At 40.3% G+C, this 24,166-nt stretch overlaps 1 protein-coding gene across 2 annotated transcripts in view; it reads left to right on the top strand.

The window, feature by feature from the left end:
- Positions 1 to 24,166, top strand: part of LOC103389440 (potassium voltage-gated channel subfamily H member 7-like) — a 71,611-nt gene that overhangs the window by 46,522 nt on the left and 923 nt on the right. Inside the window, exons 5-18 of one of the 2 annotated variants that reach the window (XM_017038958.2) lie at positions 1,663 to 2,154; positions 3,182 to 3,202; positions 4,959 to 4,982; positions 5,610 to 5,824; positions 8,796 to 9,221; positions 11,571 to 11,802; positions 11,901 to 12,068; positions 12,510 to 12,709; positions 15,522 to 15,765; positions 17,764 to 17,969; positions 18,263 to 18,344; positions 19,545 to 19,778; positions 21,242 to 21,398; positions 23,027 to 23,216. In XM_017038958.2, the coding sequence (XP_016894447.1) occupies positions 1,663 to 2,154; positions 3,182 to 3,202; positions 4,959 to 4,982; positions 5,610 to 5,824; positions 8,796 to 9,221; positions 11,571 to 11,802; positions 11,901 to 12,068; positions 12,510 to 12,709; positions 15,522 to 15,765; positions 17,764 to 17,969; positions 18,263 to 18,344; positions 19,545 to 19,778; positions 21,242 to 21,398; positions 23,027 to 23,216 (2,891 nt within the window). The remainder of the gene's footprint in view (positions 1 to 1,662; positions 2,155 to 3,181; positions 3,203 to 4,958; positions 4,983 to 5,609; positions 5,825 to 8,795; positions 9,222 to 11,570; positions 11,803 to 11,900; positions 12,069 to 12,509; positions 12,710 to 15,521; positions 15,766 to 17,763; positions 17,970 to 18,262; positions 18,345 to 19,544; positions 19,779 to 21,241; positions 21,399 to 23,026; positions 23,217 to 24,166) is intronic. The other variant, XM_025062245.1, reaches the window with a different exon arrangement.

Genomic DNA, 24,166 nt, shown 5'->3' with positions numbered 1-24,166 from the left:
TTCGACCAAGTTTCGACCAAGTGGGTCTTCCGGGGTTGAGACACACACAACTAAAGTGTGTCTGTGAAGTGCCCGGTTCAATTTATAGATATACTGTAACTCTAATCAGAAGAAGGTTGACACCTCCTTTGGAAACATAGTTAAAAGCAAAATATATTTAATCTCAAGCACTAAAGCGTTATGAAGATGATGAAAATCAAAGCAAACTGGTACAAACTGTACCTTCAAACATGCAGCCTGCTTTTGTTTTTAGTTTTTACACACACACACACACACACACATTATAGAATCAGAAACGTTTTCATTGCCAGGCAGGTTTTCACCTACAAGGAATCTGTTGTGGTATACAAAGGTATACAAATGTTGATAAAATAAATTCATGCCTATGGGTGGACATTTACAGAATAGTAGAGAATATACAACCTTTTGGGAGGGGTTATGGGGGGGTCAGTGAGAGTCTTTTTGTCTGTTGACAGGGCTAATAGCAGATGGGAAGAAGCTGTTTTTGTGGTGAGAGGTTTTGGTCCGGGAGGAACGATGCATTACAGCAGTAAGATGTCAAATAAAGACAAACCAAAATAAATCTAAATGTCAAAATTACCAAAAGGTTTTCGTAGTAGTTCAAGCTGGAAAAACTCAATATAAAGCAGTTGCCATGTAGAGACATTTATTATGTGAAAGTCCAAGATTACCTCCATTACTGGTTAGTGGCTTTGCCAAAAGAGATGACCCAACTGGACTGGACCAGGTTTGTAAAGGACAGTCAGGAGGTGGTTGGTAGTGTGTGTGTTTGTGTGTGTGCTTCTGACACCCTGTGGCAACACTGGGATTGGTATAGAACAGCGTATGTTTCGTCAACTAAATGATTCACAGCACGAAGGCAGGGAATTGCAGCCTATATGTGAAATCCTGTGTGTGTGACTTTGACAGATGACACTCTCCCTTTTTTCTACATGTTCAGGGAACAGATTAAAAGCCAACTTGTAATAAGTGTTATTTTCTTTGCCTTAAGGCGCATTAAATCTCCACATCATCCGACAATTCATCATAAAGATCACTCCCAAAAACCACTTATTAAAATCCTGCGTGCAAATCTTTAAAGGGCTGACTTATCGATGCCCCATTACCATTCTAATCTCTCTGAAAATGTCCTGTTTCATGAATAATTGAAGAGATGTGGAGATTGAAGTTGTGCCTGAGGTGGAAAAGGCATTCGTTTTCATCTGCCAGGGTCTTTTTTTAGAGGCAGCTACATTTGGAGGCTACAAGTAGAAATGTCAGCAGGGATATTAAGAGGGGTTTTTGTGAAAAAAGTCGGTGACAACCCAGCACTGAAACACTGCATGTAATTCATTCATTTCCTTTGATTAAATTCAAGGTTTCTAAGTACGTATACTTGCTTAATATTATAATCCAGTCTTATTTTGAACTACTTTTAAAAAATGTATTAATCTAATATTGATTAAAATGAATTAAAACTTTGAATTTTCCATCAGTTGACTTTTAGTTAGTATTTATTTCTTCTTCTGTCAGGTATTATCTTTTTTTGCACTGACACAGAGCTGCCTAGATTCTTCTGAGGAGTGAGGCCTTAATCATTTAACACGTAGGTCAATATTCTAATTGTTTCACTCAATAATATAAGTCCTTTTTTTGGCTCAGGAAAAGGAAAATTCTTCCGCTTTCGCTTCCCATCCTTACCTCTTCCGGGTATCAACAAGCAGTCTCTGCCACAGGAAGACCCTGACGCCGTCATGGTGGACTCCCCTCGTCACAGCGATGGCTCCGCGGCCACGCACGACTACCAACTCCCGGCCACCCGTGACAGCTGCAGCCCTTCTTATGCCAATGACACCCGTGCCCTGATTGGCCCCAGCCACTGCTCAACTCCTGTGTCTGGGCCTCTGGACCATTCTTCACCCAAAGGCCCCTGTAGTAGGATATACCAGGAACAAGCCTTCCACCAGACCCAACACCAGAACCAGAACCAGAACCAGGAGGACACATTAACCACTGTTCCATCGATCCCTGGTCTCACTCCAACCCCCTCCGGAGGGAGTGTGTGCAGTATTCGCAGAGCCTCTTCTGTACATGATATGGAAGGGTTTGGGTTCAAGTCCAAGATGGTGTTCAGAGACAGACATGCCAGTGAAGGTAAGATTCTACGTGGGGTTGTATATTTACGTCCCTAAACGGTATCTGGCTGATTGGACTACCTGCCTGTATGAAAGTCTGGTTATAGCTTTTTGCAAAATAGCTGTCTTCCATGTGCCATCGGGTTTTCAGTTATGTTTGGGGTTTTTTGATAACCCCAGTACATCCTGATTCATTTTGGGCCAGACGATTAATCCGTGCAGCAAAATGTGCAGGTTGTTGCTATTATTTTCTAAAAACATCACCAATATCACTGGCCAGGCTCAGAGCAAATAGATAAAGTGTTGAGTTCTGCAACATTTTCTCTCTTACCAGACAAAGTCAGACTTCAGTGGAATATATTTTGTTGTCCACTTCTTATTTAAAACTCTCCCATTTCAATACATGTTACCCTGCAGTGTACCATGTGTTGGGGAAATGCGGGCATTGCGTTGAAAGGGCTAAAATTACAGAAGTTTAATGGTGGGAAAATTCAGTAAAATAATTGCGACAAGTTCAGTGGGCCAGATTAAAAAGCCTAACTGGCTGTATCTCACCCCGAGCCACAGTTTGCCCAAGCCTGTGCTAGAGAGCCTTTAGAATCTGATATGGGCCCCACTTATTGTCCCAGTTGGTGCCCAACATGTGGCTCACAGTCTGAAAGGCTTCAAGACTGTGTTGCATATGGGCCTGGTGACTTTAAACTGGGCCCATTTCTCTTTCAGAATTATAGCCAGCCATGATTTAGGTTTTGGGTTATGGAGCTTACTGATGATAAAATGACTCATTAGCCTCTTGGTCCTCATTTGTCTTTGGGTGGAAACACCTCAGGGTAGTGCAGCTGTCTCCAAGCTCATCAGTCCATCACCATCTTCCCTGCAAACACGCAGTACCTCCATCCCTATGACTCACACAATAACACATCTACAGTAACGTGTCTCTGGTTTCATGGATAATTGCTGATATAATGATGGGCCTTCATTTGAAGAAAATCCTCCTCTCATATTTTACTCCCTGTTGTCTTCCTTCTTTTAATAATCTTTTACAGACAACGGCCGCAATATCAAAGGTAACAAATGGCAGCCTGCCGCATCCCTCCATGTGCACTGCATCGAGCCTGCCTGCTGCATGACATTTGCACATCACAAGAGTTGAAAGTTCATGCGGAGTGAATGCCTGGTCGGTCGACTGACAAACGTGCGCAGCCTCAGGTCACATGACCAGCTGAGTCCTAGCCAGTCACCTGAGGGGAAGAATTAGCAAAATGAAAAACGCAGTGACCTTTGCACATGCTAGCAATACATTCAAGCCTCAACTGCGTTTATTCTTCAAAGTCAGTGAAGCATCAGAAAAATGATACCGACGGGCTATAAATGACCATTTAACAAACATGAAGTTACTGAGGCATTTTAGACCATTTAAAATATAGTTTTAAATCTTCCTGCCAAACCTTGCCGTCATTCAAGGCTACGTGTTGCTACTGCTAACGCTAGCCTGTAATTCATCACTCATTTCTAACATCTGACATCTTAGAGACAAACACTTTAGAGAAACCATGCCATCATAGTTCACTACATACACATTTCAGTTTTTTTATTTTACAGTTTAGTTAAATTACTATCAAATAAAAACAGTTCTTTTCTGTTCAACTCTGAACACCAAACCACCACCTTCTTTCTCCTTTACTTTTTACTTACTTGTCTTGTTTCAAAAAATCTCCCTGTGCTGATCCTCTTTAAGTGTTGTAAAATGTAAAACATTTAGTTAAAATTAAAAGCTAGGATTTAGGAGGTTTTATTCAACTTTAGAGTCTGTGTTGAGGTTAAAATGATGTGATGTTTTAGTTCAGGGGTTGATAGTCTCCCACCATCATGTACAAATGTCACAAATGTCCTCAATATAATGTCCCAGGTTTACTCTTAAGACTTAATAATAATATATTTGTTATCCAGGCTCTACAAATATCAGAAATCCATTGAGAAAAATCTTACAAACACAAATAGAAGATTGGTTTGTAATAACAGGGTTTTCATTTTAAAATTAAACAACCGATCAGGCCCGGGATCAACACCCTAGTAGGGGCACAACACAGGTGAGGCCCTGCGGTCTAAATGAATTTGAGCTTTTTTTCATCACCAAACAGATGTATGCGAGGGCCTTTTTATTAAATATGTGTACTGAAAAGAAAGGAATCTGATGCTTGGGAGAGCTTTCTTTGTGGGAACTCACCGTTACTGTCTTGATTTCCCAACGAAGGAGTTTTCTTCAAAAAAGGAAGCTTTTTTGCAGGCAGTTGCGATCTATCATCGATTGGATTTATCCAATGGATGAGCATTTTACTGACCAATGGACAAATAGACTGGTTTTGACTTTACTGTTGCAGTTGTCACAGTAACTTTGTCCTCAGAAATAATATCCAAACCCAAGCAGAACAATCAAATGTCCAATATTTCTCGAAAAACAACCGATCCAAACTCAATGTTTACTGGCTATAAAGGCTAAAAATGAAAATCGGTGGTAGATTTTACTGCTGAGCCTCCTCTTACTGGGGTAAAGTTATTCATGTGGTGTTCCAGCTTGGCAGTCGTGTTTAAAGAAACATTAACGTCCATGTCACGTTGTATTTCCATGGCTGAGCGACCTAAAGTTAAAGTTTTGTTAAACAAAATAGCTAGTGCGAAGAACAGTCATTTGTTCAATAATTCCAATATTTACTCCCGCAATTCTTAGGTGGCTTTACTTCCTGTGTACTGCTATAATGTGATTTGATGTACTGTTTTTGTGTACCCTTCACCTCCTCTTTCTTTTCTCTCCTGGTTTGCTAGTATCTCGTTCCTGGATGGCTGGGGGTATGGCTTCAGCATTTTTTTTTGTTCTTTCCTCATCTCTAAGTTAGTCCTTCCATGACTGCGACCATTCCCGCTCCCTGTGGCATGCATTTAACGCTGGACATGCGATATCTCATCCTCTGCTGTCTGTTTCTCTGTCCTTGACTCTCAATCACAGCGCTGTACTGTTTGAAAAGGCTGAATCAGCAGTTCTTATACTTGATAACATGGAGGCTGTGGAGGTTTATGTTCACTTTTGTATTTCACCTTCTTCAGCAAATTACAGAAACAGGGTTTAAACCAATTATTTTTGTTTCTAGAAATTAAAGTGTTCATGTTTTATACTTCTTAGTATTTTTGTTAATATGTGTTATTGATTCTTTGCTTGATTTTAGTTTGGGAGTTATATCGTATATATTTAATCCATTTCTGTTTTGTGTATTAATGTATTTTACATCCATTATTTAAGATTTTCTGTCCATTTATGTTTATATTTGATTGTTTATTAATTTATCTCATTGATTCTTTCATAGTTTGTACTGTTTTTATTTTTGACTAATTTCTTATAACTATAATCACTATAATCATAGTGAGGGGGTGTTGAAAAAGACATTCACATCTGTCTTCTTCTTGCGCTCTCCTTTTTAGGTCCTCTCAGCCAAATCAAGTCCAGTCTTCTTGGCTCCACCTCAGACTCCAACCTTAACAAGTACAGCACCATCAACAAAATCCCCCTCATCACACTTAACTTCTCCGAGACCACCAATGACAAGAAGTGTCCGTCCCCTCCGTCCTCTGAGAAAACCATCATCGCGCCAAAGGTCAAGGATCGCACGCACAATGTCACCGACAAGGTCACGCAGGTAAAGTGAAAGATTATTGTTGCTGTTTTATTGTGATTCTGACCATTATCAGACTGATAACGATCCTGAACATCGAGCCGTCCTTAATTGTTACCATATACCTATATAAAGCAGCACAATCTGTGTTTTTGATCAAGTATTCAGGAGGTTTTAATTCATGTCTTCCTGTTATGGTGAGATTATTCCAGACCAAGAATTTAAAATGAAATTATGTGCTTTACAAAATGCAGAATATAACATTTCAACTAATTTGCAACAGAGCAACTGGAGTGTTTTAATTAAGACCTATATTTATTAAATATCTCTGCACTTTAGTAGGAGATACTTTATAGAGAGAAATACCATCTCGGCAAAATGGATGGAGTCTTATTCTGTGTTGAAGAAGACTGACTGCTGACCTTATCTGTGTCACACACAGACACACAGACACACACAGACACATTAACAAACTTGTGGTTGTTATGCATTAAACAGCAGCGGTGTCTGTCTCTGGTGACTGATAATCACTTTAACTAGTGCTGCACAGAGTCCACTCTACTAGAGTTACAGACAGAGGGTCAGAGGTCATTGTCACCTTCCCTGCCAGGGCTGAGGGCAGACAGTGGCTGTAAGTAACTGGAGCCACAGGAGTGAACCAGTGATAGTCCAGACCAGTGATTAGGTTTTGGTTTAGTACCCAGATCAGGGCCTCACCCTGAAGACAGATTCAACCTTCATTTTCCTGCAGGTTTTTTTTTAAATATAGCTGGAACATTTGACCAGATTTAGCCAAACCTTTGGTCTAACAGTAACTGTTTCCTGCCGAGACTCTTTAATCTTTAGCTGGACAACATTTTGCTTGTGTAAAGAAATCATTAGTATGGCTACCCTTTGGCTAAATGTACCTGTCTTTGATACGTTTTACTTTTTTTGCTAGCTAAGCTAGCTAGTTCAGAATTAGAAATACTTAATTGATCCACAGGGGGGCAGCAGTATATAGAAAACATCCATATTCTATCTCAAACACGTGTGTGTTGCTAACTCTGTTAACCTGGATGTAGTTGTATTTGGTCATATCAGCAGTTATTTTATTTACACTGTTTCTATATTTTCCGCCAACTTTTTAATACACATTCCTGTGTATCTCTTAGCGTTCCATATTTCCTTTCAGGTTTTCAACATTTAGCATGTAGTCTTTCTAACCATTTGTGGATTGTTAAATTTATCCTGATTCTAATGGAAATTCATCACCTTCATAACCTCTAAGTGTGAGATGAGATGACATGGAGGAAACGTCAGAGACGCTGCAGCTAAAGTGTTAATAATTAAGTTGGTTATAAGAAACCCCTGGCCTTTGGCAATAGTGAGAGTCAAGCGCTTTCACGCCCGTGATATGGGATTACCTTTGAAATCAATCAGAAAGCAAAGGTTGAGAGAAAAAAAAGGGGAACACACTCAATTATTCATCCTGATGTCACTTCATTAGAAATCACCGACACCACTGCATGATATTTATGTTTATGCCTTAGTTGAAAAACAAAAACAAATCATGACAAATATGAATGTTATTTTAAAAAAAAGAAACCTTCCTGTGCTGTGACCTGCTGTAATGCCTGCAAAGGTTACGCTCAAAGAAACGTTAACATGAACAGCTTTCTGCATCACACACTTCACTACATTCGCCTCGGCATGCTGGGAAGTCTGCTTGGCACGGTGACCATTGTGGATTACCACGTTGTAGCCAATCTGTTTCTAAATAAAAGATTCCATCTTAATAATTAATCAGGGCTACAGCAGCTAAGTGCACTCGGTGAAAATGAACTCTCTCTCTCGTGACATGGAGCGTGGCTTATTACATTGTTTGGTATAAAAGGGTTTGCAAATCAACACCGACGCTTCTACACTTTCTTCATCGTGTCTTTGGGTCCGCACCGTCACATCAGGGGTTATTGTTGATCTCTTTCTCCGTTCACACTCATCCTTTTTTTTTTAATGAAGCCAAGCCGGGATTTTTTTTTCTTTACACTGAGCTTCAGACAAACCAGAGGAGACGAAATAATAAGAGATAGTTGTGGAAATATAATCACTAACGAACTCCAAGCCTTTCTGTATCAAAGGTCCAAGGGGGTAACAACGAATAAATCTTTTTTTTTTAAGGCAGATATGAAGGAATAAAAACTCTCTCTCAGTTTCACAACAAACTAATAAAGCATGGATTTGTAAAGAGCCGAGTGTCTGCAGTTTAGTTTTTGTTCTGTATCTGACAGAAGAAAAGTCATTACATAGAGCAGGAGTGAGAGTAAAATCAGTTCCACCTTAAAATAAAATGCTAGACGTGATTCCGTGCACCCTAGAGGATAAGGTAAATTGGACATCTGAAATTGAGGTCAGTGTTTTTCAATCTTGGGGTCACGACCCCATGTCGGGTTACCTGAAATTCAAATGGGGTCACCTCATGTCTAGTAATTAATAAAAATGAAAAAAATACTGATAAAAATATTTTTTCTACTAATTATTATCTTTTGAAAATGACTTGTGTATTTGCAATACAGTTTCAGAAGAATATCAAAAACTCTCTATCCATGGACATTCACCAGTTTTGTTGTCATGATGTAATTTGTTGTACTTAAGATCATCTAGCTGAAAGTAGTTAGTTATAATATATATAGTTTATAAATAAAACAGAAATTATTACCTATGGCATTCCAAAAGGTAAGAGAAAAATCCAAAGTATAACAAACTTAGCTCAAAAAGCTAAAAACTAGGCTAACGCTGGAGCAGAAGAAGCAGGACGTAATTACTCTAGGAAAAGGTGAGGAAACCTCAAAATCTCATGCTGGATCTTAAATTTCCTACAACACAATTTGACACCATCTTGTGTTAGCCTTCTGCTTCTCCTGAGGTTTCAAGCGTTCAGAGATCACTTGAAACCTTTCGTAAATGTTGTAGGAAGCAGGACAAGATAAGAGTGTTCAACTTTTGTCCTCCTTAGGTTTTGTCTCTGGGTGCAGATGTTCTACCAGAGTACAAGCTCCAGACCCCACGGATCGACAAGTGGACCATCCTCCACTACAGCCCCTTCAAGGCTGTGTGGGACTGGCTGATCCTGCTGCTCGTCATCTACACAGCCATCTTCACACCCTACTCTGCCGCCTTCCTCCTCAACGACATCGGGGAGCAGAGGAGACGCGAATGTGGCTACTCCTGCTCGCCACTCAACGTGGTGGACCTGATCGTGGACATCATGTTTATCGTGGACATCCTCATAAACTTCAGGACCACATATGTCAACAACAACGAGGAGGTGGTCAGCCACCCTTCAAAGATCGCCATCCATTACTTCAAAGGCTGGTTCCTCATAGACATGGTGGCGGCCATTCCCTTTGACCTGCTCATCTTTGGCTCAGGATCGGACGAGGTAAGAAAAAGGTTCTCACTCTCAGGCTTGTTGTTAGCATGTGTAATCTAGAGACGCTGTCCCTGTTCAAGAGACAGCAGGTTGGTCTTATAATGACAACGTTATTATCATTACTGGGTGTGTCCATGGTGGACAGAATGAACGGTAGAGCAAGGGTACAACACATCAGTAATGACATGTCCCTGCAATAGGAAAGTCGCAAATAAGTCCAAAATCCTGTGGTCCTGACTTGAGCAGATGGTCAGATAAGGAGAAGGTTAGTCTGAAATGCTTTGGACCTGTGATGAGCGATCCCAGATGTTTTTGGTTTGATACGATACAGATTACTTTTTTGGCCCATATCGATATTTTGTGTGATTATTTTATGTAGTATCGATTCTGGTATGAGTATGGATATATATCGATACTACAGAGTCTCCCATCAGTAGCTTGGACATGTTTCTGAGGACAGATACTAGAGACACTGGACAGAGGCAGTCATTGGCTGAAAAGGACATAACAGATATGGAGTTGGTTGGTCTAATAGAGTACTTCTCAAATAGAGGGGCGGGCCCCCCCCCCGGGGGGGGGGGGGGGGGGGGTGAGGTGCTGAGGGGCCTGAGGGCCTGAGGGGCTTCCTTTGGCACGCTGGACATAGGTGTCTCACTGCTGTAATGCTTGAATCATAACAAGCCTCCAGTCACTAGGTGGCAGCAACTCATACAGTGGTTTGTACAGATAGAAATATACAAGTTATCAGGTTCTCAATAGTAGTGTGGGTCATGGGGGGACATGTCCCCATGGGGGGGGCATGACAGAAAATAATTAAGAACCACTGGTTTAATATTAGAGGAGGCAAAGGGCAGGACAGACGGGACAGGAAAATTAATGATGATGAAGGTGATGATGATGATGATGATGATGATGATGATGATGATGATGATGAAGCTTAGACTCTAGATTTATGCTCGAGATGATGGCAGTCAGTGATGGAAAACAAATTTGAAAAGATTTTTGGGGGCAGTCAAATTGTATTTAAATAATGGAGGCAGATGGCCACCTGGTTTTGTGACTGATTTGCATGATGGTGTAGGCCAAAAACCATCTCATCAGTCTTTGACTGAGGTCCATTTCAATACCGCTCCTCGTCGGGGACGTGTGACTGTCACTTCACCAGACACTTTTTTATATATATTTTTGAATCCTGTGTGTGTTTATGAGAATAGCTCAGGCAAACAACAGGGAGTGAGGCACAGTTGGTGGAAAAAAAAGTGGAGACACTGGTGCAGTGACAGTAGAAGTTTCTCCCTGTTCCAGCAGCTCACAGACACTCATTTATTTTTGGAAGGAACACATCAGTGACTACTTTTAGCTGCCTTTCAGTCCAGCTGACTTATTTTAGCTTTCAGAGCAGAGACAGGGACTATTTTTAGAAATCATCTCATGAACCTTTGTTGCCTGGAGACAGCAGATATGAAAGTATTTCTTTCCTCCTGATTGAATTAGAAACAAAGCAATTTGATGTTTTATCTAAAAGACTTAAGCTCTGAAGCACCGCAGACTGTCAGATGGAAAAGTCATTTTCATACAGAAGCTTTTTGAGCTGCTGTGATTTTCATATCATTGTATCATTTAAGTGATTTGTTTATCATGTCAACAATCCTGAGCCAGGTGTGTTTTTATTGGGAGTGTTTGCAAATAAATGGGCTTTTGCTCCAACCCAGAATTTAAATATAATTTTCCATTTAATCCTGGGAACAACCAGAGATGATTTATTTATTTAGTCACAAACAAAAATGAATGTACTATGGATTTCTGGGCCAACTCTGCTAGCTTTTCTTGCTGTTTATGATTATTTTTTCTAAGGACTCTTTTGGTTCATCTTAGCTATTTGTCCTTGCTTGTGGAACCTAATTGTACCAACATGTTTGCTGGTACTTAGTTATTTCACTAAATTCAGCTGCATATTAGACATTGTTGTTGTTTTATTGAAGCAATGTTGAATCAACTCTTTTGCTGTACTGGCCTCCAATATTATTATTATTATCATTGTTGTTATTGTTATTATCATTAATATTATTATTATTTACTGGCCTCCAATATTATTCTTATTTCATTTTTTTCCATGAAAATGCTCGCCACTTGTACTCCTTTAAGTAGTTTATTTGCTTTATCTTATTTAGAAAATGTAGCAAAGCTATGCCTGTATACACACACACACACGTATATATATATATATGTATATATATATATATATAAAGCAGAGAGGCCCTGGGAGCCGAACAAAAAGTGAAAGCGAATGCATATGTGTACATAAGTCACCAGAACAACTGCTGCAAACAAACTAACTTCAACTTTCTCTTTGTTTAGACAACTACTCTGATTGGTCTACTGAAGACGGCCCGTCTCCTTCGTCTCGTTCGAGTTGCACGGAAGTTAGACCGCTACTCAGAGTATGGTGCAGCCGTCCTCATGTTGCTCATGTGCATCTTTGCCCTCATCGCCCACTGGTTGGCCTGCATTTGGTACGCTATTGGCAACATGGAGAAGCCCTACCTGGAGCACAAGATTGGCTGGTTGGACAACCTGGGTGTGTCCATAGGTAATCCTTTTATTCTCTTTGTCCTTCTGAAAAAAATCTCTTTTCATTACTGATACTTTTTTGTAATATATATATTGTTCAATTACCAATAATTGCAGGAAAAAAATACAACTACAGTGATCCAAACTCAGGTCCCTCCATCAAGGACAAGTACGTCACAGCTCTGTATTTCACCTTCAGCAGTCTGACCAGTGTAGGTTTTGGGAACGTCTCCCCGAACACCAACTCTGAAAAGATCTTCTCCATCTGCGTCATGCTGATTGGATGTGAGTGAAAATGCAGTCGTCACGAATACGACGGCAGAGTTTTTCCTTCTGCCTGTTTGGCAATGCATTTAAATGAGATCAGTTACAGAAAGTAACTCAGAAGAGTTTTTATAATTTATACATTTTATTAAAAAATGTATTGTAAACTGAATATAATTCAGACATAGGCTCTTAGTTAACAAGTGGAAATTACACTGCCAACAATTGTATGTTGCATGAGAATTGTGAGTAAAGGACGACTGCTGGTATCTATAGCTTGTTACAATGCTAACATGTGCCCTAAGTAAACTCACGTGGGTCCCACATTGGCATGTTGGCTGGGTAGGAATTAGAAATATTAGGGGTAAAAACTCAGTAAATAAATACTAAATACTTTCTTTAAAACAGAAGAATCAGCTGCTCCACCTCAACACTCACCTGTCTGTCTGGCATCTCTCCCAGCTCTAATGTACGCCAGCATCTTTGGGAACGTGTCGGCCATCATCCAGAGGTTGTATTCAGGTACGGCTCGGTATCATCTCCAGATGCTGAGGGTGAAAGAATTCATCCGCTTTCACCAGATCCCAAACCCACTGAGGCAGAGATTGGAGGAGTATTTCCAACACGCCTGGACGTACACCAATGGCATCGACATGAATATGGTACGAAAGCAGTTTGCGTTTCCAAAAACAACAAAATGAAGTGTACTTTTTTTTTTTGCTTTCTCTTTCTGGCAAACTCACTCGTATGAATTTGTAGTTTGGATCAACATTTGTCTGCTGACTCAACAATTGTGTTCCTTAGAAATGTTGTTAACTCGTTACTGTGGACCAGTTCCACCACATCACTGGCATCACTATTTAAATTCATGTGCATAATTCCAACGAAGGCTACAGTTACTTCTGACATGGCCTGCAGTAACTGTGGCGTCGTTTTTACCGTGCTACTGTGTATGCCACTTATATAAGTTTGTCTTTTTCATGTCTGCCTCATGTCTAATGGAATGGCACCACCACTCTGGTAAGAGCAGGAGGTACATGTGTGACACAACCAATGTTTTTTCCTCTGTAGCACCATCCTAATGTGTCAGACAACACTCTCTGGATGTGTTAGTTTTGACACACACAAAAAGTAATAACTTTGGTTACAGTCATTGTCATTCACATGGACACCAAATGTGGGCCACCAAAGACCACAATTTACTCTCATCAGCAAGTAGAGAATGTTGTGTGGTCCATTTCTGGGCAGGACCAGTTTTGTTCTGTGGACACTAGTGTCCCCTTTTCAAGTGTGTAGCCTGCGTCTAGTCTAGTTTAAGCGCTGAGATGTCATTCACATGGACACCAGTGTGCACACTGTATATCAACATCCACTGATAACTGATACACTTATAAGATACAGTTTAAGACACTGGTCTTAAAATCAGTTGCCCATATTTAGCCCATAAAGCGGGCCAGTTGTAGTTTAAGTTTTAAACACATTTCTGGCTAAACCAGAGCCCTATACATCAGGGGTCCCGTAGGTCAGTAGGTCATTTGGTACCAGGCCGCAGTGGCACACAGTGTAAAAAATGTACTTTTACTACAGTTTTACTAATTCACTAAAAAACAGTCATATCTCTTTACTTATTTCATCTGGCAATGTTTCAAAACAATAGGTCATTCAGACTCTGACACCAACAGAATAAAGTCTAGAAGAAGTTTGATATTGAAAATGTAATGATCCTTCATTGATGGCGCAGTATTACCGGTCAGCAGTAACGGCTGATACCAGCCGACCGGTCCTTGGTACCAAACTTGTTGATGACCACTGCTATACATGACATTCAAATACTGATAGGGTATTCTACGACCCATAATGCATTGCATATGAGGGTCAAGTGATCTTTTAATGTGGGGACATTTGCTGCACATCTGTTGACCTGTACCAGCCCAGTCTCTAAATGCTGAGTACAGTACGTTGGGGTATGATGATGAACTGTATACTGTCTTAGTGTTACACACTGGACCTAAACAATGATGACGCTGCTGTGCTAGCCTGCATGCTGATTAATGAGTTAATGCCTCACTGGTTTGTGTTGCTCAATCTTCTCTACCTGTGTAGCATAACCATTAGATTCTCAGGAGTAACTGGCATGCTAACTCACATTTCTGAACCCAGAGTATTGCTCAGACATTGGCTCACATGCATGCTGTGTGCCAAAAGATCCCTTTTGCATGAAATCTGGGTTTTCCAACACAACGTACCTTACTTGGGACAAAGTGCATGGGTGAATTTCCACCATGTCATATCCAGGTTTTCACCACTCCTTGCCTGGTGGTGGCACCTGCACTTGCCAACTGTTGTTCAGTCTTTCCTTTCAAAATCTACTAAGCAGTTGTTGTAGGGAACATAACACCTGTCAGAGCCAGATAAACACCTTCACTCTTGTTTTCCCCCCTCTGTGCTCCTGTCGTTAGTCCGTTATATTGGCTTCACAAAAACAAAAAACAAGAAATGCTTTTTGTTTTTCTGAAGCCAATGTCTGCTGTCTGTCAAAAAAAATCCCACTTTCCTTAATTTTCATTTTCTGTGTCAAAGTTTGAAAGAAAAGCAATTTGATTTCCCAGTCATTCATGTTGTCCAGTTATCATTAGCTTAGTCAATGGTCTCTGTGTCGTCCGTCTCCAAGGGTAAGTGTGTTTCCAGTCCACTATTATGTTTCAGAAAAACCATATCTATAGTGTAATATTTTGAAATATTCCCCACTTTATGCAAATTATATATGTACATATGTATGCTGTGATAAAACATCACTATACATTTTTATGTAATAAAACAATAACAAGGAATAATGTCTGTAATTTTGGACACAGTGGACAAATGCTCATTCATTCCTGAATATCAAAAAAGGCAGTTGGTAATATGAAAAAAAAAAAAACAATCAATAAAATAAGCATGCAAAATCAATAAAATAAGCATGCGTATATAAAAATAAAATTTTTATATGCATATCAGCCATCTATATCAGCTTATACTTAATATATACATAGTAACTAAATATAATTATAATATTTAAAAAAACAGATGTTCTATCCTAAGCAAAAAAAGGAATTCAAAATGAACAATTGTGAAAATATAAATACATGGCAGTGTACAAACTGCGTTTAGTTACAACAGAATTTAAAATTAGTTGGTTAGTCAGATAATTGGATGTAGACAGAATAGTGTCAAATAAGTGTCCTGTAATGTCTCTCATTTATTAGTGCCTTCAGGTTCATTAACATGAAGTATTTGGTCGGCTCATAGGCTGTGTGTACGGCAGGATGTCACAGGGTTTGAAGAGAAGGAAAGAACACAAATGGCAATTGTAGCATTTCCTTTGGAAACCAATTCAGTTCAAAGAGCAACCTCAAATCCAAATTCAAATTTTACCTCCTCCTGTGTACCACATAAAAACCCCTCGATGTGTTATCCAACATTCAGGTCCTGAAGGGTTTCCCTGAGTGCCTGCAGGCAGACATCTGCCTCCACCTCAACCAGAACCTCCTACAGGGTTGCAAGGCTTTTGATGGAGCCACAAAAGGTTGTCTCCGGGCATTAGCCATGAGGTTCAAGACCACCCATGCGCCCCCTGGTGACACCCTGGTCCACTGTGGCGATGTGCTGACAGCTCTTTACTTCGTCTCTCGTGGTTCCATCGAAATCCTCAAAGATGATGTGGTGGTGGCCATCTTGGGTGAGTCCTCTCAACGCCTCATTAGGTCCTGCTATTGATTGACTAATTATTATTTACTATATTATAAATTATAATATATAATCATGTTGTGTTCCCTTTGACTTTGACCCATACTGGTTTCTGTGGTTCTCACTATCACTACATCCATGAAGTCACAGAAAAGTCCCAAAGCTAACAGAGAGGTGTTCTGTTTAGGCTGTGTCTGACCTTCAGTGTCTTTTCTGGACATTTCCCAGAGAGGTTTTCTAAGGGCCATGTTGAGTAGATACACGATCTAAAGATCCAGAGACGAAGACCAAGAGAAGGAACGTAGAATGAAGCAGTGGTTCTTCCTGGATACACCCCTGCTTCCTGTTTTTAAATCATGTTCTCTGTGACTGATGGCAACACGTCTGTGTGAGGTGACAGTAACTCTCCGGCTGTCCTTTTCAAAGACCCTTGTCCTGTGTGCCTGCAGAGCCACAGTGTCCACTCCAGGTTTGGACAAATGCCAGGAGGTAAATCTATCAAAGCACATGATGGAAAGCTAACCTGTGACAACCCACTTGCACTAAAAAGTGGATTTTTTTTATTGCATCAGATGTTGATGTCAAATGGATGTTATAGAGTAGGACATATCTGTCAGATGTTTGTGGCTGATATGAGGTTGCTGCAGTGGCTGACAGTAGCCAGAGACGCTAATGTCACTAATGCTGCCTTGTCTGCAATCGATGGCTGAAGTTACAAGAGTGTCACTGTGTAATGTATTCCCTGGTAAACCTTCTTTGCTCCTTTCCCTCTGTATCACATCACCCTGACTCTGCCCTTCAGCGTCCTCTCAGTCTGCTCAGCATGGTTGACCCGAGCTACTCCAACACATTCACCTTGAACAGCTTCGTCGGAGCCTTTCTAGCTGCATTCTGTTGATGAACCCATTTAAGAAACAATCATGGAGGACACATATAAGTGCTGTTCCAGCTCACCTGGCTTTGCCTGAACTCACCTTGACAGCCTGTGTTGTACAGTGATATGTCTGGGTTGGCAGCCAGGAACCCTGTTGGCCAGGATGTAATAACATACTTCAGGGACGAGTGATTGCAGCCTGAGATGAAAGAAAAGGACGGGAAAAATTGGGGACGGCCATGTACTACGGCTGTGCTAACAGAGGATGTGTGAATTGGCTAAAAGGACTAACAATTAAGGCAGGGAGGAAGGGGGGGATGTGGGGGGGGTGAGAAAAGGAGGAAAACACAGTGGGTTTGAGGTAGATGAGAAATGATTAAATACATACAAACTATTAAAACATTAAAAACCACTAAAAAGTGGAAGGTTATCTTATGTAAATGACCTATTATTAGGGCTGACATTTTGTAAATTGATATTTTCTTTAATATGAATATTTGATAAAATACTAGAAAGGAGAAAATCATGGACTTATTGTTGTTTATAGGTAATTATGTTACAGTTGTTCTGGTCCAGCTCACTCCACATCTAATCAGGCTGTATGTGGCCCCTCACCAAAATGAGTTTGACACCCCTGATCTACACTCTTTGTGCCAAGACATCCCTTAATCTGTGGCTGTGAACAGTGATGGATTTTGTCAGCTGGCACAGGAACTAACTGAGCGTAGAGGGCGAGGTGGGGTCACTGAGCTGCATCTAAACGCTGATGGACTGTATGTTCACCACATAATGCTGTTTCAAAACAAACACAACACAAGACAGAAACTGCAGTTTTTTACCTTTAGGCTTGGTTATTTGTCATTAAATGTAATAAACATTTCATCTGTTCATCTTTGGGGTCTTTGAGGTACTTTGGTTCCTCCCATAGACCAAGTATTGATTAATGTAAGTGTAAAAGGTTGTTTGTCTCCATATATGGCCCTGTAGCGGACTAGGGAACTTTCCAGAGTGTACCCATCCTGGGATTGGTTTCAGGTCCCACCTTGTCCCTGAAATTTAAAAAGCCGTGAAAGATGAGAAATGATACGCTTGTGCCCTTCCCTGCTATTTCTGTAGGTAAAAACGATATCTTTGGTGAGATGATGCACCTGTTCTCCAAGCCGGGCAAATCCTGTGCCGACGTCAGGGCCCTCAGTTACTGCGACCTTCACACCATCCAGAGGGAGGAGATCTTGGAGGTTCTTGACATGTATCCAGAGTTTGCTGACCAGTTCCTTACTAACCTGGAGCTGACCTTTGACCTGCGTGATGAGAATGTCAAGGTAATCATTACCATTCAGCAATCAGTGTACTGGAATTGGCACTTTTTTGTCGGACATTCGCTCTGCCGTCACATAACTAAACATCATATCTCACTGTATTCAAATGGAGAACTCCCTTTTCATTTGTTATTCTCACTGGAGCTCACTGTTCAGACATGTTCATTTTCATACTTAGCCATTTGACAGTGGACAAGAGTTCAAAAAAGCCGAGCGCTCGGTGTGGAAACTACAGATCAAAGATTGTACTGTAGTTAAGGAGTTCACACTGCTCACAAGTACTTCTTTATTTTCAGACAAACGCCACTGATGAAGCAATACACAAGGAGGACCTCAAATGCCAGAAGCAAGTGTCCTACAGAAGGAAGTCGTCCACAGGTATCACCACACACACACACACACACACACACTTCTGCTGCCGTCAGTATGCTTTCAAATTCACTATCAATATGCATTAGAATTTGTTTTAAGCCTTTATATCAGCACAGATAAACATCAACATCAGATCTGAGCTCTTGTTGTAATTTGCCTGGTAACAGTCAGGATGAGTTGGGACAAAGAGACAGAGTGCACCAACAGCAACAGCAGTGCTCAGCGTTTTACCTTCAACTCAGGCAGGACTAATTGGTGACTGTGATTGCTGGCCTGGTGAATACAGAAGCATCAGCTCATAGTGAGTGATGGCACAGATTCTAGCTGGAGGCCACTTTCATCGTCCTGCTGCTTCCATCTGTCAGGCAGGAAGTGCTGCTGGACAGGCACACTGTCTTCAGGGTGTAGGAGCCTCACCAGTGTGAGGTTCCTGCTGTAGCTCTCATGATTTTATTTACAGTTCCCTCAAACATTGTCAAAAGCTCACACATCTGTCAGATCAATGAAAAACCTGCCTTCTCCCTGACTGAACCAAGCACAACCCTGTGCTCCCACCTTGATATCAGTGCCTCATAAATATTTACTTTAAAAGTAATGATTTTGAACCACATTCAGTGTTATAATTACTGCATTTAAAAAGTAATGATAGTCTCTATAAGACCATCAACCACATTCAGTGTTATAATTACTGCACGTTAACTTAATTAACCCTTTTGTTTAGATTTTTCTGCAACACCTGGATGTATACTGCTACTTCATTTTTATAATTAGGACATTTGTAGTTTTATTATTCAACAGTTAGTAGTAATTAAAGCTCTTGGACAGAGAATGACATTGGCAGAAATATCACCCATAATAATTAGCAACAACACATCAGCAGATTGTAGTTTTAAACTGTCCTGAAGGTAAAATAGAATACATCAGTATTTAATTCAGAACCACTTCAGTAGAAACAGCAATAGTAGAAAGTAGAAAAATGTTTCCTAGACTGACTTTTATCACTGCTGTGGGTTTTGTAATTGTTTTACTCTCAGAGTTAGTAGGTGCTGTGAGCTCTCTGGGCAGCCTTCCATTCTGTTTACCAAGCACTGGTTATGTCTGACTTGTTAGAAGAACTGTATATCACCAGACGTCCCCGGTGGAAGTCAGATCAGGAGCCAGTGTTCCCTCAGCAGATTTCCTAATAACCATTCATTCTCCCTGTAGCTTCCCAAAACAACGAGCCGGTGGCCGCCTACGGTGACAGCGGACCAACGGGGAGGAGAGAGTCAGCCAGGGAGACACAGGACCCGGAGGAGGAGGACGAGGACGGAGAGGAAGAGGAACAGAGGCCTTTGTGTTCTAGTGTGCTGGGCTACCCGGTCGTCAGGGACCACTCCCTGGGCAATGGGGTGAGCAGCGCCCCTGATGGACAGACACAGAACACAGGAGAGTACGCAGGTAATAATGGAAACATCTGCCTTATTTCCTTTCACAGGAGCTTCTCTGCACTGTTGTAGACGAATAAGTCAATTTTTTATCTCTAAAATATTGAACTTTTATGACTTATTATGACAATAACAAAGGGATAAACAACTGACTGCTGTGTTCTCTCCAATAGCAAAAGTCACTGCTGGACATATTTCTGTATTTCTTACTCTGTGAATATGATGTCATTAAATTACTCACCGACTCAACTTCGGAATTTTTGTCAAATTAGTCGACGTGACTTTTGGTTAAAGTATTATTATTATTATTATTATTATTATTATTATTATTATTATCGGGATCTCTAGCCTGTCTAATCTGATCCCTAACTCCAAAACCATAAACAGGGACGCTATTGGCTCAGAGACAGCAGCCTGCTGGAGGAGAATACGTATCAGATTGATATCAGTGTTGGCAGATACTCCAAGTTAGCAGTATTGGTATTAGTACTGGACATGAAAAAGTTGTGTTCAGCTATCCCTGTTAAAAACACATCCTGTTTGAACTGAATAATAAAACTCTGTTATACTTTGTTTAAACTTTAACCTCATGCAACTTTTAACAGTATTTTAAAATGGAGACCTCTCAGCAGCACAACTTTTAAAGGTGTAAAAACGTGGAATTTAAAGTTAAACTTTGCGCAAACATTTAACAACAATTAAAATAGAAATTATAGTTATAGTGCGGAACAAAATATATCACAGGCAATAAAGCTGAGACCTGTGTGTGCTACAGGTATTGATGGGAGAGCAGCATAAAACCAAATTAAAGGTTGATTTGAATTTCCTGTTATTACCTTCGTTGCTCTGCTGAGGGGGTTTTTCTCTTAATAATTTTTTTTAATAATGTTTTCTGCCACGGATCACCTTCAGGTTGATTGTTTGAAGTGGTTGAATGTCTTTCCAGTGGGTTTCTAATCCCACCTTGAGTTTTGATGGCGGAGGACGTGGTAGTTTTGTGTGCTACTTCCCTTTAGAAGTTATTACCTATTAAAAGACAAGATTTGTTTTTTACATGTCTTCCCGCCCGTGACATCAGTTTCACATCCACAGCTTGACTTCATATCCCAAAACCCACATGCAGCCACTGAGCCGTCAGTTTAAATCCCTTTAAACTCATCCTGAGAAGCGCAGCAATAACCACGGGATTTCGTTTTAAACCGTGCATGTGTACACTGAGGTGGGACACTGAGCACACTGATCTGATAGTGACATCCCATAATTCTGCTGCAGTCTTAATAGGATTTCAGGCACAGCAAAGAGCAGAGTGGTTATTGATCCCTGTACTGTAGAGAGCCACACAGCACAAATGCCATCTTTATCCACAGTAAAGTCAAACAGAGGTCGAGCTCCAGGAGAGAGTGATCAGTGGTCAGATTCTGGTGAGGCCAAGTCATGAGTATGTGAGGCAGTTCTGACTGAGTTGTCTTCTTCCAGGGCATCACGCAGATGGGTGGGAACAGCAGCCTCCCAGAGAGGACACGGAGGAGACGGTCCAGTGTCAGGAGACTCCAGCTGGGGACGACAGTGACACTGACCTCACCTATGGAGAGGTGGAGCAGCGCCTTGACCTGCTGCAGCAGCACCTCAACAGGTGAGGTGTGGATGTTGGTCACGATCGTTAGAACTGAATTATATTCATTTAGCCAATATCAGTCTTGGCCACACACAAACCTGCAGCAGCACGTTATGGTCCAACAGGGGCTCACATCTGTCAACATAAAACTCAGCAAATGATATTACAGTTTTCCTTTGATAATTGTAAAAGATTGCAGCATCTGTGGGTTCGTCTCATTCAATACAGTGAATGTTTTTTTTGGATTTGTTTTTAGTGCATTCTCAGTTGTACGTTCAAGAACGTTTTTTGTGTTGCTACCATAGTATGATGGTGTAGTAATCTCATAGCAGACATTTCAGTTGTTTAATGCTTACATTTATGGCTAACTCTGGACTAGATATGTGCTATAACATTATTACATTTTAGCCTTAGGCCAGTTTAATGTAAAATAATTGTATGTCAAACATCAGCTTTTGTTCGCTAATTGTATTCACATGACATATCATATTTGCTAATGAAATTAACATGGTTATCACATTAATCAATTGAAAATAATCAATTGTGAAAATAATGAACACATTTTATTTCAATAACTCCACTGTCCATTCCTTTATTGTTGATTTAATACATAGTCAATACATCGTCCTGATTAATTATGATTAAATTAATTTAATCCAAGAATAATTAACCATTTGATTCATCTTTATATTATTATATTATATTATATTATATTATATTATATTATATTATATTATATTATATTATATTATATTATATTATATTATATTAATGTTGCTAATGTTAGCTGTTTTAACTGTACCAAGCTAAGTAAAAGATGTCTCGTCTCAGCATTTTATTTTTTTACAACTTGTTGTTGGCCAATTTCTCACAGACGTTGTAATTTTACGACAGATTTTACAATAGTAATAAACCCTACAGAGGGGACAGTCTTTATGAGTGGGGACGAATCAGCTTCTTTTTAATTCCTTGTTACAAATCAGTGAACCGGGGCCGTTTTTATTAGGCTATAGTCCTGGAGGGTTGTAAATGTATTTAACTGGAAATATTTTAAACAATGACCAGAGAAAGTTCGTTAGTTTGACTAAAACTCGAGTGAATCGATTGAAGGTCTTGCCTGTTAATAAAAGTAACAGGTGAGAGTCTCCCTCTAGTGTTTGATTTTAATACTGCCTGCCAACTCAAGCATCGTTCCACTAAGCCACGTAGAGAAGTTACAAACAAAACAAAATCATAAATCATTAAACAAAGTGTTAGCGTTTTAGTTGCCGTGTTTCTTTTCTTTTATCTTATCTGAACTAATTTTATTTAAATCGATGTAGTTAATTCATTTGTTTTATTTTTTTAAAATGAATATAAGAAATGTTTGTAAGTTTTTATCTACCGCTGTTTCGTAGCTATGGTGTTATAGCTTTTAAAACAGATACAGTATGTAATCCTAATCCTTACCATAACCATGAGTTTTATAAGAACGGACCTTCCATGTTTGGAATTGACATTGGAATTGTGTCTGCTCCAAAGGCCCTGTAAACCTTTCCCAGATTTAAGAGGTGCATTATTCCAGATGTTTCCCTGAGCCTCAGCTAGCGTGTGACTCTGCTGTGAGATCTAACAACCAAAACAAAAACCACTTGTCTGTAATGTAGGCTGGAGTCCCAGATGACCTCAGACATCCAGGCCATTTTGCAGCTCCTCCAGAGACAAACTGCAGCAGGTCCTCCTGCCTACAGCACCGTCACCTCCAGCCCTGAATACCACAGGCCTGCAGTCAGAGTCCAGCCGGTGTGTGCCGTTCAGACCCAGATGAGCCTGGGTCCTGCTCCAACTCCACCCCAGGTTTGTCACAATTAAACACTGGTCGTCCAGGTAATAATCTCTCTGTCATAATTCAACTTTCATCATTAATGGTTAGACTCTGAAGACACTTTTCAAATGTTTGTTGTTGTTTTCTTTCCTTTAGGAGTGACCCTTAGCTTTTTCACAGTTTGAGGTAGCCCTTCTTTAGCCACTTCTCCTTATCTTTTACTAATTATTTTACTATATGTTTTACATGTAATGAATGTGTTTCCACTCATTTGTGGTATGCACCTATATTAGCTTGAACTCTTTGTCTTTTTTTGAGCTGGGATATCTAATTGTTTGCTAGCTGTGGTGTTGTTTGCGTAGCTTTAGATGGTTTTAAGAGGTTCCCGCACATCCTGGAAAACCTGAAAAACCTGATGGCTCATGGAAAACATAAGGAAAATAAGAGGAAAGAAAGGTCAAATGTCCTGGGAATGGTTACGTTTTATAATATTTATCCTCCCTCTGCCTTGTGTGTCTCTTGTCACCTTATCTTCTGGCCCACATTAAGGCCCAGCCCTGAGCTGAAAGCTCTGAAAAAGCCTCAGGACGTAGTGAGGAAGGTAGAATAACTGAGGAACTTTTATATTAGAATGACAATGCTTTGGTTTAAAATTGGCCACACTGCAGAGTAAACCTTTTATTTTGATATTTATTAAGATACATTTGTCAAAATTATTTTTCATACTGTAAATAAATAATAGCCGTAGACTGCAGATCAAATGTCAGCATAATAAACATAGAAACAGTCTGGGCAAATGTGAGATACTGCTGTAGAAAAGAGCACTCCCAGAGGACGAGGGGAGACAGAGGGATGTATTTCTGTGTGACGTCAAAACTTGTCTCTGTAGTGGCTAAAAAGGTCCTGAAAAACCCTGGAAAATTATTTCAGGGACAGAGAGGCAACACTACCTTCTCAACGAAGGAGTTGCTCTTTTCTCCTT

The sequence above is a fragment of the Cynoglossus semilaevis genome, chromosome 14 (genome assembly GCF_000523025.1).
Source record: "Cynoglossus semilaevis isolate Cse_v1.0 chromosome 14, Cse_v1.0, whole genome shotgun sequence".
Classification (NCBI taxonomy): Eukaryota; Metazoa; Chordata; class Actinopteri; order Pleuronectiformes; family Cynoglossidae; genus Cynoglossus; species Cynoglossus semilaevis.
This window is presented reverse-complemented; position numbering and strand designations above follow the sequence as displayed.